General features: G+C 38.9%; 1 protein-coding gene across 10 annotated transcripts in view; it reads left to right on the plus strand.

Annotated features, from left to right (window-relative positions):
- The window catches only part of fyco1b (FYVE and coiled-coil domain autophagy adaptor 1b), a 55,947-nt gene that overhangs the window by 3,266 nt on the left and 39,155 nt on the right, over nt 1–13,526 (plus strand). For 9 of the 10 annotated variants that reach the window (XR_005623457.2, XR_016168582.1, XR_005623453.2 and 6 more), the window contains exons 5-15: nt 2,342–2,448; nt 3,234–3,377; nt 5,288–5,381; nt 6,098–8,173; nt 8,247–8,339; nt 9,589–9,698; nt 9,803–9,970; nt 10,120–10,263; nt 10,969–11,138; nt 12,849–12,969; nt 13,319–13,414. Coding sequence is in view for 1 of the 10 variants with exons in the window: in XM_039676664.2 (XP_039532598.2) it covers nt 2,342–2,448; nt 3,234–3,377; nt 5,288–5,381; nt 6,098–8,173; nt 8,247–8,339; nt 9,589–9,698; nt 9,803–9,970; nt 10,120–10,263; nt 10,969–11,138; nt 12,849–12,969; nt 13,319–13,414 (3,323 nt within the window). In the remaining 9 variants the exon portion in view is untranslated. The remainder of the gene's footprint in view (nt 1–2,341; nt 2,449–3,233; nt 3,378–5,287; nt 5,382–6,097; nt 8,174–8,246; nt 8,340–9,588; nt 9,699–9,802; nt 9,971–10,119; nt 10,264–10,968; nt 11,139–12,848; nt 12,970–13,318; nt 13,415–13,526) is intronic. The other variant, XR_005623458.2, reaches the window with a different exon arrangement.

A 13,526-nucleotide genomic window follows, 5' to 3' on the forward strand; every position in this document is an offset into this window, starting at 1 on the left:
ACAAATAAAATAACATACATTACATATACACCACATGAAGCATCACAGTACATATATGTAGAATATCAAATTTAAAACCAAAATATAAAACATATTTTATACACAGGTAGGTGAATTTTAGAGCATGCATCACTATTACTATTACTGTGGGTTAGAAAGAAACCACTATTAAACTTTGGCACACAACGATACCTTAAATCATGCAGCTTGCTGTGTAGAGGTTAGCTATTACTTTTTTAATGGACCAGACTTAATTTATCAGTTCGGTTGGACAAAAATTAGGTGTAAAAATCATTGAAGTAGGAACCTGAGCCTTATCTTGGGACCAGAATATTATTATTATTTTGGCCTGTTGTGGATCTAAGCAGCATTTGCCCTGGCTACAGTATGCAACCACTAGCACACCCACACCTTAGAAACCCCTTAGCAACACTTTAGCAATCTCCCATAACACACATCGAAACTTCAGTTCTATATGTATTGTATTCTCACACTCATTCCTGTACCATTTTTTTTCAGAGTAGGCTTTAGTGAGATGTTATCAATCTCTTTGTGTACTGTACTGTTCCCAACAGAATCATTTTAAGACACTAACCTGTTTTACTCGCAGTTTAAAATTCAATAGATTATTAGGACTTTTTCCTTTTTTTCTCTCCTTTGAAGAACAACTCTCACTTATACATACAACAATTCCTCCGCCTCTGAAATGCAGGTTTATGTGAGTCCAGAACAAATCCAGAAATCCAGCATCAGCTGTAGTAGTGTAATGTTTCCATCTGGTGTCCTTATGCTCTTTGGTCACCCACTGTAATCCTCCATCTGTTCTCCTGACCATACTGTACCAGAGACAGACATTGTTTGTGGTTAGAATGGCATATTACCATACTATTCATACAATAATTTCAGTTTTGAGTGCGTGTACTACAAACATTTTCTGTATACATGGAATCCCCAGAGGTCCTATTACTATATTAGCCAAATTGTGCAGAATACAACCAGAGCACACTGCATGGATAGTGTATCCCACTATGCAGTGCACTTACCTCGACCTTTCATTTCTAGTGTGCCAGACCAGCAAGAAGCAATATTGAACATGATTTAAATTTTAAAGTGCCTCTATTATGCCATTTTTAAAGGTTCCTAATTTTGTTTTGGAGATCGCCTACAACAGGGTTACATGCATCAAATGTAAAAAAAAAAACACTTTAATTTTCTCTTAATTTACAGTGCACATCGCCTCATTTTTTAATGATTCTCAATTGACTCGTCGGATGAATCAGTCTCTCTAAACCCCTCCTTTCCTTGAGCCTACCCTGCTCTGATTGGCCAGATGGCCCAGTCTTATTCATTTCACTTTTGGTGTCGAATGGCCTTCAAACGATCAAACGATTAATCGCATCCAAAATAAAAGTTTGTGTTTACACAATATATGTGGGTGCACTGTGTATAATTATTTTATATATAAAAAGACACACACACGCTTGTATATATTTAAGAAATATTTTCATGTATATACTGTATATAGATTTGTATATAATTTATATTATATATAAATATAAATATTTTATGTATAAATAATATTTTTTCTTAAACATACATGCATGTGTATGTATTTATATATATATATAAAATAATTATACACAGTCCACCCACATATATTACGTACACACAAACTTTTATTTTGGATGCGATTAATTGTTTGACACAAAAGTAACACAACAAAATACTTTCCATAAAAAGGTCCTTTAGTTATTTTTTTAGAGAGCATTTCGGCAGGTCAGCATCCATTCATTCTTTTAGGAGACAACTCACTTTATTTCTCATGCACTTTAATCTTTAAAACCCTTGTAGACCTTTTAGCTATATTACACATTGCATGAAAGGTAATATTTGGAAAAAGCATAATAAGAGCACTTTAAAAATGAACTATAATGTCGTGATCTTTGTTTTTTAAGCAGATAATCTGTACACTGACCTTTGAACTAAGTAATATTGTTTCTTTTCAAATGATTCTCAGGTGTTATTACACTGTAAAAATTTAAATACAGTTTATTTGAGATTTGTTTTATAAGAAAATACAATTTCAGTCTTGTTTACTTCAAAGCTTCATGTTTAATGCAATGCTCATTATATTTCTGAGTGAAAATTGTTTCTACACCAAATTTGTTTTCAGTGTATTTCTTTTGTGTTTTTGAAGCTGTTGTGTTGTGGTCAGTGCCAAACTTGTGTAATTTATATATAGTTAACATGAACATATTTCATTCTCAGGTTTCTGTGATTTTAAAACATGTACATCTTTTTAATCAAATGCAATGTCTGTATTTATTTTGTGTGAATTTAGCTGAAGACGTCATTGGGGAAAGGACGGGCTTTCATCCGCTACGGTCTGGTGCACCAAAGGCTGGCAGACACTCTTCAGCAATGTCTTATGAACTACAAAATCACCTGGTAATGTGTTCACCAACAATTTGACCATCTTAATGGGAATTTCTCTTAATACATGTACAGTAATAGCTCAAAATCCATTGTTTTGCTATCTCAAGTGCAAAGTATCATTTGTATTTCTACACTAGTAAAATGTTTATATGATATGGTATTAAACAAAAATTAACATGAGATAGAATGATAGAATGCAACAGTATGACATTCGAGTGTCTATAATATCAGTATGATGCCTGAGACTTGTAAACTTGTAAACAACCAAACTCCTGTGCAAACTGTAACCACACTCGACTTTCTAAGTGTGGTGAAGAATTCACACGAACATAATGTGTATGCATGAAACTAGCACTTCTAAACAACTTTAAAAGGTTTAGGCTTCAGCAAATTAGTCTACAATAAATTGCACGTAATATTTATTTTGCGTATAACACAACATGATCATGTGAATAAAGAGTGTTGATGCATTAGTGCATATATTAATGCATTAATTCAAAAGTCATAGTTGTCCCCAGTATCACAGCTTTTGCAAACAGAAGTGTTGACGCTTCCACACATTAATTTCTCTTCCTCCAACCACTTTCACTTCTCTTTTAAAAGTTATCGTCTCAAAGTAGCATACTTGCATGTAATGTCAGCGATTTTTATTGTAAGACTGACAACACAGGATTTGCTGCCCAAAAAGGCCTGTGTTTGTGCTATGAAAGCAAAACTAAATTCACTGAAATGCAGTGTGTAACATCTCTTAGAAACAAACTTTCTGTGAACTGAGAACTGATTTTTGTTTCTCACAGTGAGTGGTATTATGAACGCAGTCCCTTCTTGAAGTCCCATCTGAACATCGATATCATCAACCACCTGTATGAACTCAATGAGGTCCAGTTTGATGTAGCATCCCGAGGTCATGACCTTGACTCTGACTGGCCTACCTTTGCTAGGTAATTCCTAAAGTTTCAATCTACAGTATATCACAATAGTAATGTACAAGTATTGACTTAATCTGTTTTTATTAGCATCATTACAGTTTTTGTAAGCATTTAATTTGAGAACTCCAGTCAATTTTAAAGGGTTAGTTCACCCAAAAATTAAAATTCTGTCAGTATTTACTCACCCGCATGTTGTTCCAACCCCGTAAGACCTTCGTTCATCTTGGGAAAACACATATTAAGATATTTAAGATATTAAGATCGCGCCTGCATACTCGTCCATAGGCTTCTTGAGGGAATGACACTTGCTGGCCTCAAAGTCATTAAAGACATCGTTAAAATAGTCCAAGTGACTACAGTGGCTCAATTTTAACTTTATCAAACAGCGAGAATACTTTTTGTGCGCAAAAACAAACAAAAATAACGACTTTATTTCAACTATTCACTTCCTTCTCGTCACACGTAGGCTCACTATTGGCCGACGCTGGTCATGTGTGTGATGCGTGTGACGTACAATAACAGAAGCTTACGCTATTAAACTAGTAACCTGACTCGAGGCAGAGGGAGAAATAAACGAATAGTTGAAACAAAGTCGTTATTTTAGTTGTTTTTGTGCACAAAAAGTGTTCTCGTCGTTTGATAAACTTAAGATTGAGCCCCTGTAGTCACTTGGACTATTTTAACGATGTCCTTTAATGACTTTTCGAGGCCAGCAAGTCATTCCCTCAAGAAGCCTATGGACTAGTATGCAGGAGCGATCTTAATATCTTAAATATCTTAATTTGTGTTCAGAAGATGAACGAAGGTCTTACGGGGTTGGAACAACATGAGGGTGTGTAAATACTGACAGAATTTTCATTTTTGGGTGAACTAACCCTTTAACATTGAACTCATTTTTTGTACATTTGGAGTGCTGTCAATACAGACAAAAACGACAAAAATCGGTGTTGTCTACACCGTGTTATCCTCTTTTTAATATTCGCACCTCGCACCGTGTTGACTTCGATGGGGCATGTTCTAAACCTGCTTTTAGCCTCTTAACATCCTTGATTTGTTATTAAGAGTGACCACGGGCAATCTGACTGCAGTAGATGTGAAAGATATTAGTACAAATGATGTTAATTCAGCTAGCTCACATTCCTGTATTTACTTCCTGTTTTCGGTCGAAGTCCACGGTAGTCGATTGTTGAGTTCGCGTGCGTGATCTTTGGTAAAAATGAACTCAAAAACCTCCTCCGTGTGTTCAATATCTGATTTGGATGAACTATCCATTTGAGCTGATATTCGCTGATCTATATCCGCTGACAGTCTGAGTCTCAACTGTTGCTTAGTTACCAATGATCGCACACGCAAACTCGAAGTAAAACAGGAAGTGAAAGCGAAGCGAAACAGGAAGTAAATACAGGTATGTGAGCTGGCTGAATTAACATAATTTTTATTAATATCTTTCACATCCACTGCAGTCAGATTGACTGTGGTCACTCTTAATAACACCACTCACATGGCTGTGCACTTGTAATGACAAATCAAGGATGTTAAGAGGCTAAAAGCAGGTTTAGAACATGCCCCATTGAAGTCAACAGGGTGCGAATTTTAAAAAGATGATAACACAGTCTAGGCAACACCGATTTTTGTCATTTTTGTGATCCAAATGTACAAAAAATGAGCTCAGTGTTAAAATTGACCGGAGTTCTCCTTTAATTTCGCTTTCACATACAAAAAAAACTGTATAATCCAAATACTTTAAGTATTTGCATATGAATTAGGCATCAGGAGTGTAGTATACAGAAGGGCATAGCCTACAATGACTTAGTAACTGTATCTAAGCTCTACATAAATGTGTACTTTTTTAGCCTATGTAATTCAAATGAGCAATACAAATTGCATGCTTATTATGTTTGTTTGTTTTTTCACACATAAAGAAGGACTTTGGGTTCAGCTGTCTCATCTGCCCATGTGTGGAAACCACCCAGTCGCTGCTCAAGTGTCAACAGTCTGGTCAGCAGTTACTCACAGGTTTGCTAAAACATTAGAAACAGTATTAAAATGATCAGTTCTGTTCATATCCTCACAATCTTTGGATATACGTTGTCAGATTTATTAAGTAATGTATTCATTTCATGTTGTGGAGCTGTGCTGTGTAATATTGTCTGTCAGTAGTTCAATTAAATGGATAATCCACTGTTTTTTTTGGAAATAGGCTCATTTTACCACTCACCCAGAGTTAAACAGTTGGGTTTTACCGTTTTCAAATCCATTCAGTCGATTTTCTGATATTTAGAAGAATATCAGTAACCAGACAGTTTCTGGTCTCATTGACTTCCATGGTAGGAAAAAATATATACTATGGAAGTCAATGAGACCAGAAACTGTCTGGTTACTGATATTCTTCTAAATATCAAAAAAATCGTCTGAATACATTCGAAAACGGTAAAACCCAACAGTTTAACTCTGGGTGAGTGGTAAAATGAGCCTATTTCCAGAAAAAAGTGGAGTATCCCTTTAAAAAATAGAAAAGAAAGCTAGTACTTACTTGGCTATTATGCAATTAACACTGATGTCTGTTTTCCTGTATCTGTACCACCAATTTAATTTTGGATTCAATACCACAACACCAGTAATTTAGTGTCGTTCATGATCAACAATGGACTAGTTTGAGTGGTTGCATTTGAATTTTTTTCACTTTTGTTGTTTGTCACTGTTGATTTAAATTAAAATTTCCCCTTATGCAGCAAGCTCAGGAGTTTCTTCCAGGCCAAGAATTTGGCTCCAGTCTGCTTGGTGATCTGGGTGAGTTGGGCGAGCTGTCTTGTAGCCCTTCTGAGGACCTGCGCATTGAGCTTGACCAATCTGAGTTGAGACAACAAGAGCTCCAAGAGAAGGTTCATCAGCTCACCAGTGAGGCAGCTGATCTTAGAGCCGTGCTCAGTGACCTACAGGATCAACTCCTGGCTAAAAGACCTAATCAAGAGAAAGAAGGAGAACAGTCCTCAGGGGAGGCTCTCCATACCACCCAACAGGAGCTGGAGTCTCTGCAGACATCAGAACGCAAGCTAGAAGCCAAGCTGAGCATTGCGGAGAACAGGAACATGGAGTTGCTGTCAAAGCTTGATGGAGCTCTGAGCGAAAAGGGACAGCAGGCCGCCAACTACTGCGACTCAGCCTGGACGATCCAAGAGCTCCTGACCAAGCTAAAGGAGGCTGAAGAAGAGAGGATTGAGTCTAAACGAGAGAGCGAAGACCGAGCTAGACTAGCTGAGCGACTTGCCCAGGATCTGACGCTTCAGGAGGAGAAAGTAAAGGAGATGAAAGGAAAACTGGACACATGTAGAGTCTCCGCCGACAAAGAACGAACAACTGCAAAGCAACAGGCTGATGAGCTGCAGGTGACCATTAACCGCCTTCAGGGAGATCTATCTCTGAAGGAGCGGGAAACTGGGAATCTCCAGACACAGCTTCAGGACTTGCAAAAGGCATTGGAGGCCCAGGAGAGTCAACTGGAGGAGCACAAGAAAAGGATGCAAGATGAGTTGCAACATAAAAGTGTGCTTGAAGAGAAACTAAATGCAAAGATGAATGAGTTATCCATCAGTACCCAGAAGATTCGGCAACTGGAGAATCACAACCAGCGGTTGACTGCAGAGAGTCAGAGCTTTCAAGGGCAAGCCAAGAAACTGGAAGAGTACAAGACCCAGTGCACAAGTTTAATGGAGATCAATGCCAAGCTCATCCAGACTGTGAAAAGACACGAGGACAGCAGCAAAGAGCTGGCACAAACCAAGACCGCTCTAGAGAGAGAACTGATCACTGCACAGGCCTACGAGAGGCAACTGATGAGCAGACTGGAGTCAACTGGACTGACTGTAGAGAACCGAAATCTGGACAAGTGCATACAGAACGGCCAAACTGAATTTGAACAAATTGCGGAGAAGAGTATATCGAGCGTGGAAGAATTAGATGACAGTGCCACAGTCCCACAGCAGAGAACATCTAGACAACTACTTGAGGCCGTTGAATCCTCAAGAAGTGAAAATGGAGAATCCACTTCCAGGTTGGCTCTGGCTGAGGCCCAACTTGAACTCAACATGAAGGAGGTTTCCAGACTCCAGGAGGAGGTCATGGAGCTCCGGGCACAGCTATTGGTGAGCTCAGAGGAGAGGATGAAGATCCAGGCTCTACAGGAAGTGACAGAAGCCTCCAGAGAAGACCTCCGTGCCCAGACGGAGCAACTTAAGTCCCAGGTGGAAGAGCTAAACCGTAGGCATGTGGATGAACTGCTACGCTGCCATGAAAGAGAGGACGCTCTGGTAAAAGAGAGGGATATGGAGGCCAAGGCACGGTCAGAAATCCAAACGAACATTACTGCCATGAGGGAAGAGCTTAATTTGTTGAAAAAGCAGAACAGCACGCTTGTGTTTGAGAATGGAGAGGCTTGTGAGGCCTTACATAGGGCCAACACCGAGACAGCAGAGCTCGGGGTTCACGTTTGCATGCTGACGGGCCAGAATGAGGAGGCTCAGTTGCGATGGGAGGAGCTTTCTACCAAACTGCAGGAGCTACAGATGGAGGCACAAGAGGAGGTGGAAACTCTAAGTGAATCGATGAAGGCCATGAGTGAGGAGAATGCAAGACTCCAAGAGCAGCTAAAGCAGACAGAGGGACTCCCAGAAGCCATGCAGAAGTTGCAGGAGAGACTTGAACAGGTAGAGGAAGAGGCCGGAAGCCTCCAAGAGATCCGGCAGAGGGAAGGGGACACACTGAGGTCTCAGTTGAGCGACGAGGCAGCGCACCACCAAAGTCAAGTACAGGTAACTGAAGTAAACAATGCTTATGGGTTTCGGATTTGTCATATTGAACAACTGTTTGTACGTCTTTCTGAAGGGTCTGAATGAGGAACTGGATGCACTAAGGAAGAGATTGGAAAACGAAGTTGAGAAAGTCTCAAGTCTTGAGTCCAAAGTGTTGGAGCTTGAGGTATTGTGATCTCATTTGATTGCTGTTGAGACCATTTCCTTGGAGACCATTACTTGTTGTTTAACTACATAGAGTAATTAACAAACCTTTGAATGAATCAAGAGAGTACTATTTTAATGGACTGGATAGTTTGCTGAAACAGCCGCCTCTTAGGCCGTGTGTCCACCAAAGCGTTTTTAGCCAGCTGAAAACGGCAGACGCTCTGCTAAAGACGCCGTGCTTTGGGCGCTTGAGAGCGTTTTGGCAGCGCAGTGTTTTTTCCGTTGAGATGTTTCGTTGCTATGATACAGAATATCCACAGCACAGTTTACTTGTTGTAACTGATTTCGCAGATCATTTGTTTCATAATACTGGCATAATAGTGGCTCAGTGGTGCATGTTGGTTGTCTACAAACCGAAAGGTTGGTGGTTCAATCCCCGGTACCACCTGACCAAGTGTCAAGGTGTCCATGAGCAAGACACCTAACCCCAGCCGCTCCCGACGAGCTGGATGGCACCTTGCATGGCTGACACCGCCATCGGTGTGTGAATGAGTGTATGAATGGGTGAATGTGAGGCTAATGTAAAGCGCTTTGGTGGCCATTGGGTCTATGAAAGCGCTATATAAATGCAGTCCATTTACCATTTACCATTTAGCTCTGTTGGTTGATGTCGTTCAGAAAGAATGTTGTGACAGCTGGTCGGTGTGGTTTAGCCCCGCCCCTCCTCCACTGTGATTGGACGGGTGGGTAAAAAGTGACAGTGATGAGCGCTACGCTTTATCCAAAGTTGAACATTTTTCAACTCACGGCGACTATTAAAAAACGCTGGGCGCTTCAGCGTGAAAAAACGCTCAGCGCCTCGTTACGCTCATGGCTTTTTAAAAATGCGGCGCTCCCATTGAAAACATACGCTAGGCACGTAGATGACAGACGGCCTTAGGTGCTGTCCACACAGAACATACTATTGCTTTCCACTGCGCTGAATTGAGCAAAAGCTTGAGCATTTAAAGCTGCAGATGACATAACTTTCAGTGTGTGCTTATAATAAACAAAACATTAGTATGCTTTGAAGTGGATGCTAATATAATTATAATTGTAGTTATCTTTATAGTTATCATTCTTGGTGTGAATGGCCCTTTAGGCTATCATAATGCTATCAGAGTTATTTCATATGTGACACTGAATTATTATAATGAATTGTTACTCTGAATTCTTACATTTTGGGAAATAAACAGGTTTTCGCTTCCATTTGTGTTTTTCTTTGAAAGTCTGTCAACAGTCAGATGATCGAAAAGAAAAATGCCCTCGCTGATGATTATGAAACTATAATTCATCAGAAAGAGGAACAGATAAAAAACCTGAGACTGGACTTATCAAGGTAAGAGATTTCTGTACTGCTTTTCAGGTAAACCATACATTACAAATGTAAACAGATAACATAAAAACAAGAGTTGGAAATGGCTTGATCCTCGTTTTTGTCAGATCTGAGAAGGAACTGGCACTTGCTCAGCAGTCCTGTCATGAACTGGGGGTGAACTTAAGCAGAAGTGCAATGGAGAAGCATGACATTGAACTGAAGATGTCTGCTGAGATAGATGACCTTTATCGTACCAAGAAGAACCTGGGGGAGAGACTTATTGAGCTCCTAAGGTGACTTAATGTTTTTTTCTGCTCACATTTATCTAACATGTCAGGAGATATCTTACCTACAACCCTTAATTGCAACCTATATACAACCTTTATTGCATCTTCTAAATTGTTGCAAGCTGTTCTTCATAGAACTTTGGCACCCCCTGTAGGGAGAAAGATGCTTTATGGCAGAAGTCAGATGCACTGGAGTTCGAACAGAAACTGAGAGCTGAGGAACAGACCGACAGAGACGTCACATACTGCCTGAGCTGCCGCAATAACTTCGGCTGGATGCTGCACAGACACAACTGCAGGTCAGGGGTGGAACTTTAAGGGGAAACAAGCTTTTTGTTATCTGTTATAAATGTCATGTTTTTGCTTTCAAATCAGCTAGATGCAATGGGAGTAAAGATGCAATGAAGTGTCTGCATGTTAAGTCTGCATTTATTTGAAATATAATCTTTTTTAACAATATAAATGTCGTCACTTTTGTCTATTTAGTAGGGCTGTCAAACGATTAATCGCATCCAAAATAAAAGTTTGTGTTTACATAATATATCTGGGTGCACTGTGTATAATTATTTTGATATATAGATAAATACACACACATGAATTTATATTTAAGAAAAAAATATTATTTATATATATATATATAATATTTATATTTACATATCATAGAAATTTTATATAAATCTATATATAGTATATACATGAAAATATTTTTTTAAATATAAATATATTTATTATATTATATATAATTTATTTATTATTATATAAAAAATATATTCATGCATGTGTGTGATTTTATATATATATAAAATAATTATACACAGTGCACCCACATATATTATGTAAACAAACTTTTATTTTGGATGCGATTAATCGGTTGACAGCCCTACTATTTAGAGAAATTTAATGCATCATTGCAGAATAAACATATTAATTTCTTTAAAAAAAAAAAAAAACTACAACTTTTGAAAGGTGGTGTATGTTTGAGTTTTCTATATTTTTTTTGGCAGGCTATGTGGGCGCCCATTCTGTTACTACTGCTGCAATTATGCTGTGAGTGTCCAAGGCGGTGGTAAGGAGCGCTGTTGTAAGGACTGCTTCACTCAGCACAGTACTGGACAAGAGCGTCTTTTACGCTCAATGTCAAGCCCAACCCGAACCAGCACACCTAGAGTCCCTGGTGAGATGTTATAGAGTTGAAAAATTACTTTCTGATGTGACGTCATATATTCACATAAAAGTGTTCTGGGGGTATACAATAGGGTTTGGCAATCAAATCAAAATTGTATGTATTATTTAAAGAAAATCCTGACCTTTTTTCCTTTAGTCCTTCTGTGCACTTCTATGACACGTGTGTGTGTTTGTTAGGGACTATTTAGTGTCGCAGTTCACTCCGCCTCGCCTAGAAAAAGCACACTAGTTCTAGAAATCAAAACTAAGAAAAACACAACAATTTACCATTTAGGGTGAACTATCCCTTTTAAAGAGGCATTTTTCTTTTGATTTGCAGCTTTCTTTAGTGTGTAATGTTGCTGTTTGAACATTTAAAAGTTCTGGAAAGTTACAAAGCACAGAGGCTCTCCAGCGGGAGTTATTTCTGTTTCTGAACTCCCTCCATTGTAGTCTTGAGTTTTCTTCAGGGAACGAACACGTCATAGTATTCATCATGTAAATAATTCCTGATAAATATATGCAAAAAAGGGGGGCGATCCCTGTTTAAGTTGCGTTAGTAGTGTGATCAACGTCAATCAATCGACGTTTATTTCTATAGCGCTTTACACAACCGTCAGGTATCCACATCATCAGTGCTTCACATCATAAAAAAAATAATAAAACAGCATATTATACAATAGATACATGTAACAAAAAAGGAAAGAAAAAAGTCAACTTAAACAAGAAAAGGAAATTGTCCCACCACTTAAGCGTATTAAAAGCCATTCTAAATAAGTGTGTTTTAAGTTTAGATCTAAAAGTAGTTTCATCCGTAATAGTGCGAATATCAGGGGGTAGCTTGTTCCAGAGTTTCGGCAAATGCCTGATCACCCCGTCGCTTATACTTTGACCTTGGGACTTCCAACAACAATTGTTTTGAAGACCTTAACAACCTGCCGTGCTCACGCAAGGTTAACATCTCAGATAAGTACTCCGGGGCAAACCATTTAGGGCCTTAAATGGTGAATGAAATGAATAAAGGGTGATAGAACTTAGTAGTGTGGTTATGGTAAGGGTGTGTTACATTTCTGAATATAAATAGATACAGTAGGCTGTATCCGAAAACTGTAAAATGCAGCATTCGGAGGACGGATTCTAAGGGCACGTCCGAATCTAAAGTCTCCTAAGGTAACTTCATCTGACCGATGTTTAAAGGCAGCATAGATGTATCCTTCACCGCCTCTGATATCCCACAATCCTGTGCTTTACATTCTGTGCTAGTTGAGCTAAAAGATGGCTTCTGTAAGTTGTGGTTGGTGGTCAGTTAGTGTGAAAATGTACGTTTTTGACCAGTTTTCCACTTCTGATGTCATTTCTAGAGAGAAATCACCTTGGTAGTAATTAAATATTTGCTTTGTTTTCACCAAAGCTCGCTCTATTTTACTAGTTCATTAAACCGTTACTCTGGCTCAGAAGTCTGTCTGAAATCAGCTTTCTGAGGCTCCTTGATGTGACGCTCCCTAGGCAGCGAGGAAACAAGTCTGCTGCTGCCTAAGTTTTCAGATACAGCCATATTAGTTTCTGACTGTGTGAAGAGAAGTGCTGTAAAATATGTGAAAAATAATGTGTTTTTGAACATTCTGTATTCTTGTAGACACCAAAAACAAAATCAAGATTTTATTAAAGGACATAATAGGTCCCCTTTAATTCTCAGTGTATGTGACTGTTATCCTCACAGGGGTACTGAGGTCCCCTCGGCCAGATGACGCAGCGTATGACATCATCACAGAAGAGGAGGTGAACCGTGTCCATGACAGCGACTTGTACTACACTGCACTGTCACCAGAGACAGAACAGCTGTGAGAGACACACACACACACACACACGCCTGTCTTGTTAGCACAGATTCTCTGCACTAAACACAACACTCTGAATATGTGCTGAAGTGACAAACAAAATTAAATTTGCTCCTGCTGAGCTGAACTCAGTTCCATTATTGGACTTATTTATCAGAGCAAATTTGACATGAACACATGGCGCCTGCCAGTGTAACTTAATGTACTGCCATGTAAACTACATGATATTGAAACTTTCTGGCTTTGTTTTAATTTCTTTTGTAGCACTTGGTAGGATGTGTGCACTTTTTTATTCTGTGATTTGGTAAGTGTACGACAGGAACTTAAAATGTAAGTTCATATATGTTTACAGGAGCAGCAGTGACATCGCCAGCACAGAAGATTCAGACGAGCTGATTGGCTCGGTTCAGGATGCTGAGGTCTGCCTGCTGAAGTCTGGAGAGATGACGTGAGTGAGACACACAATGCTTAATCATGGATCCTGTTGCCGTTTTTGCTAAATTATTATTATTATTATTATTACGCTTTCAAAAAATAAATCTAGTTTTGCAATGTTTATT

The sequence above is a fragment of the Pimephales promelas genome, chromosome 5, assembly GCF_988280905.1.
Source record: "Pimephales promelas chromosome 5, fPimPro1.hap1.1, whole genome shotgun sequence".
In the NCBI taxonomy this organism is placed as follows: Eukaryota; Metazoa; Chordata; class Actinopteri; order Cypriniformes; family Leuciscidae; genus Pimephales; species Pimephales promelas.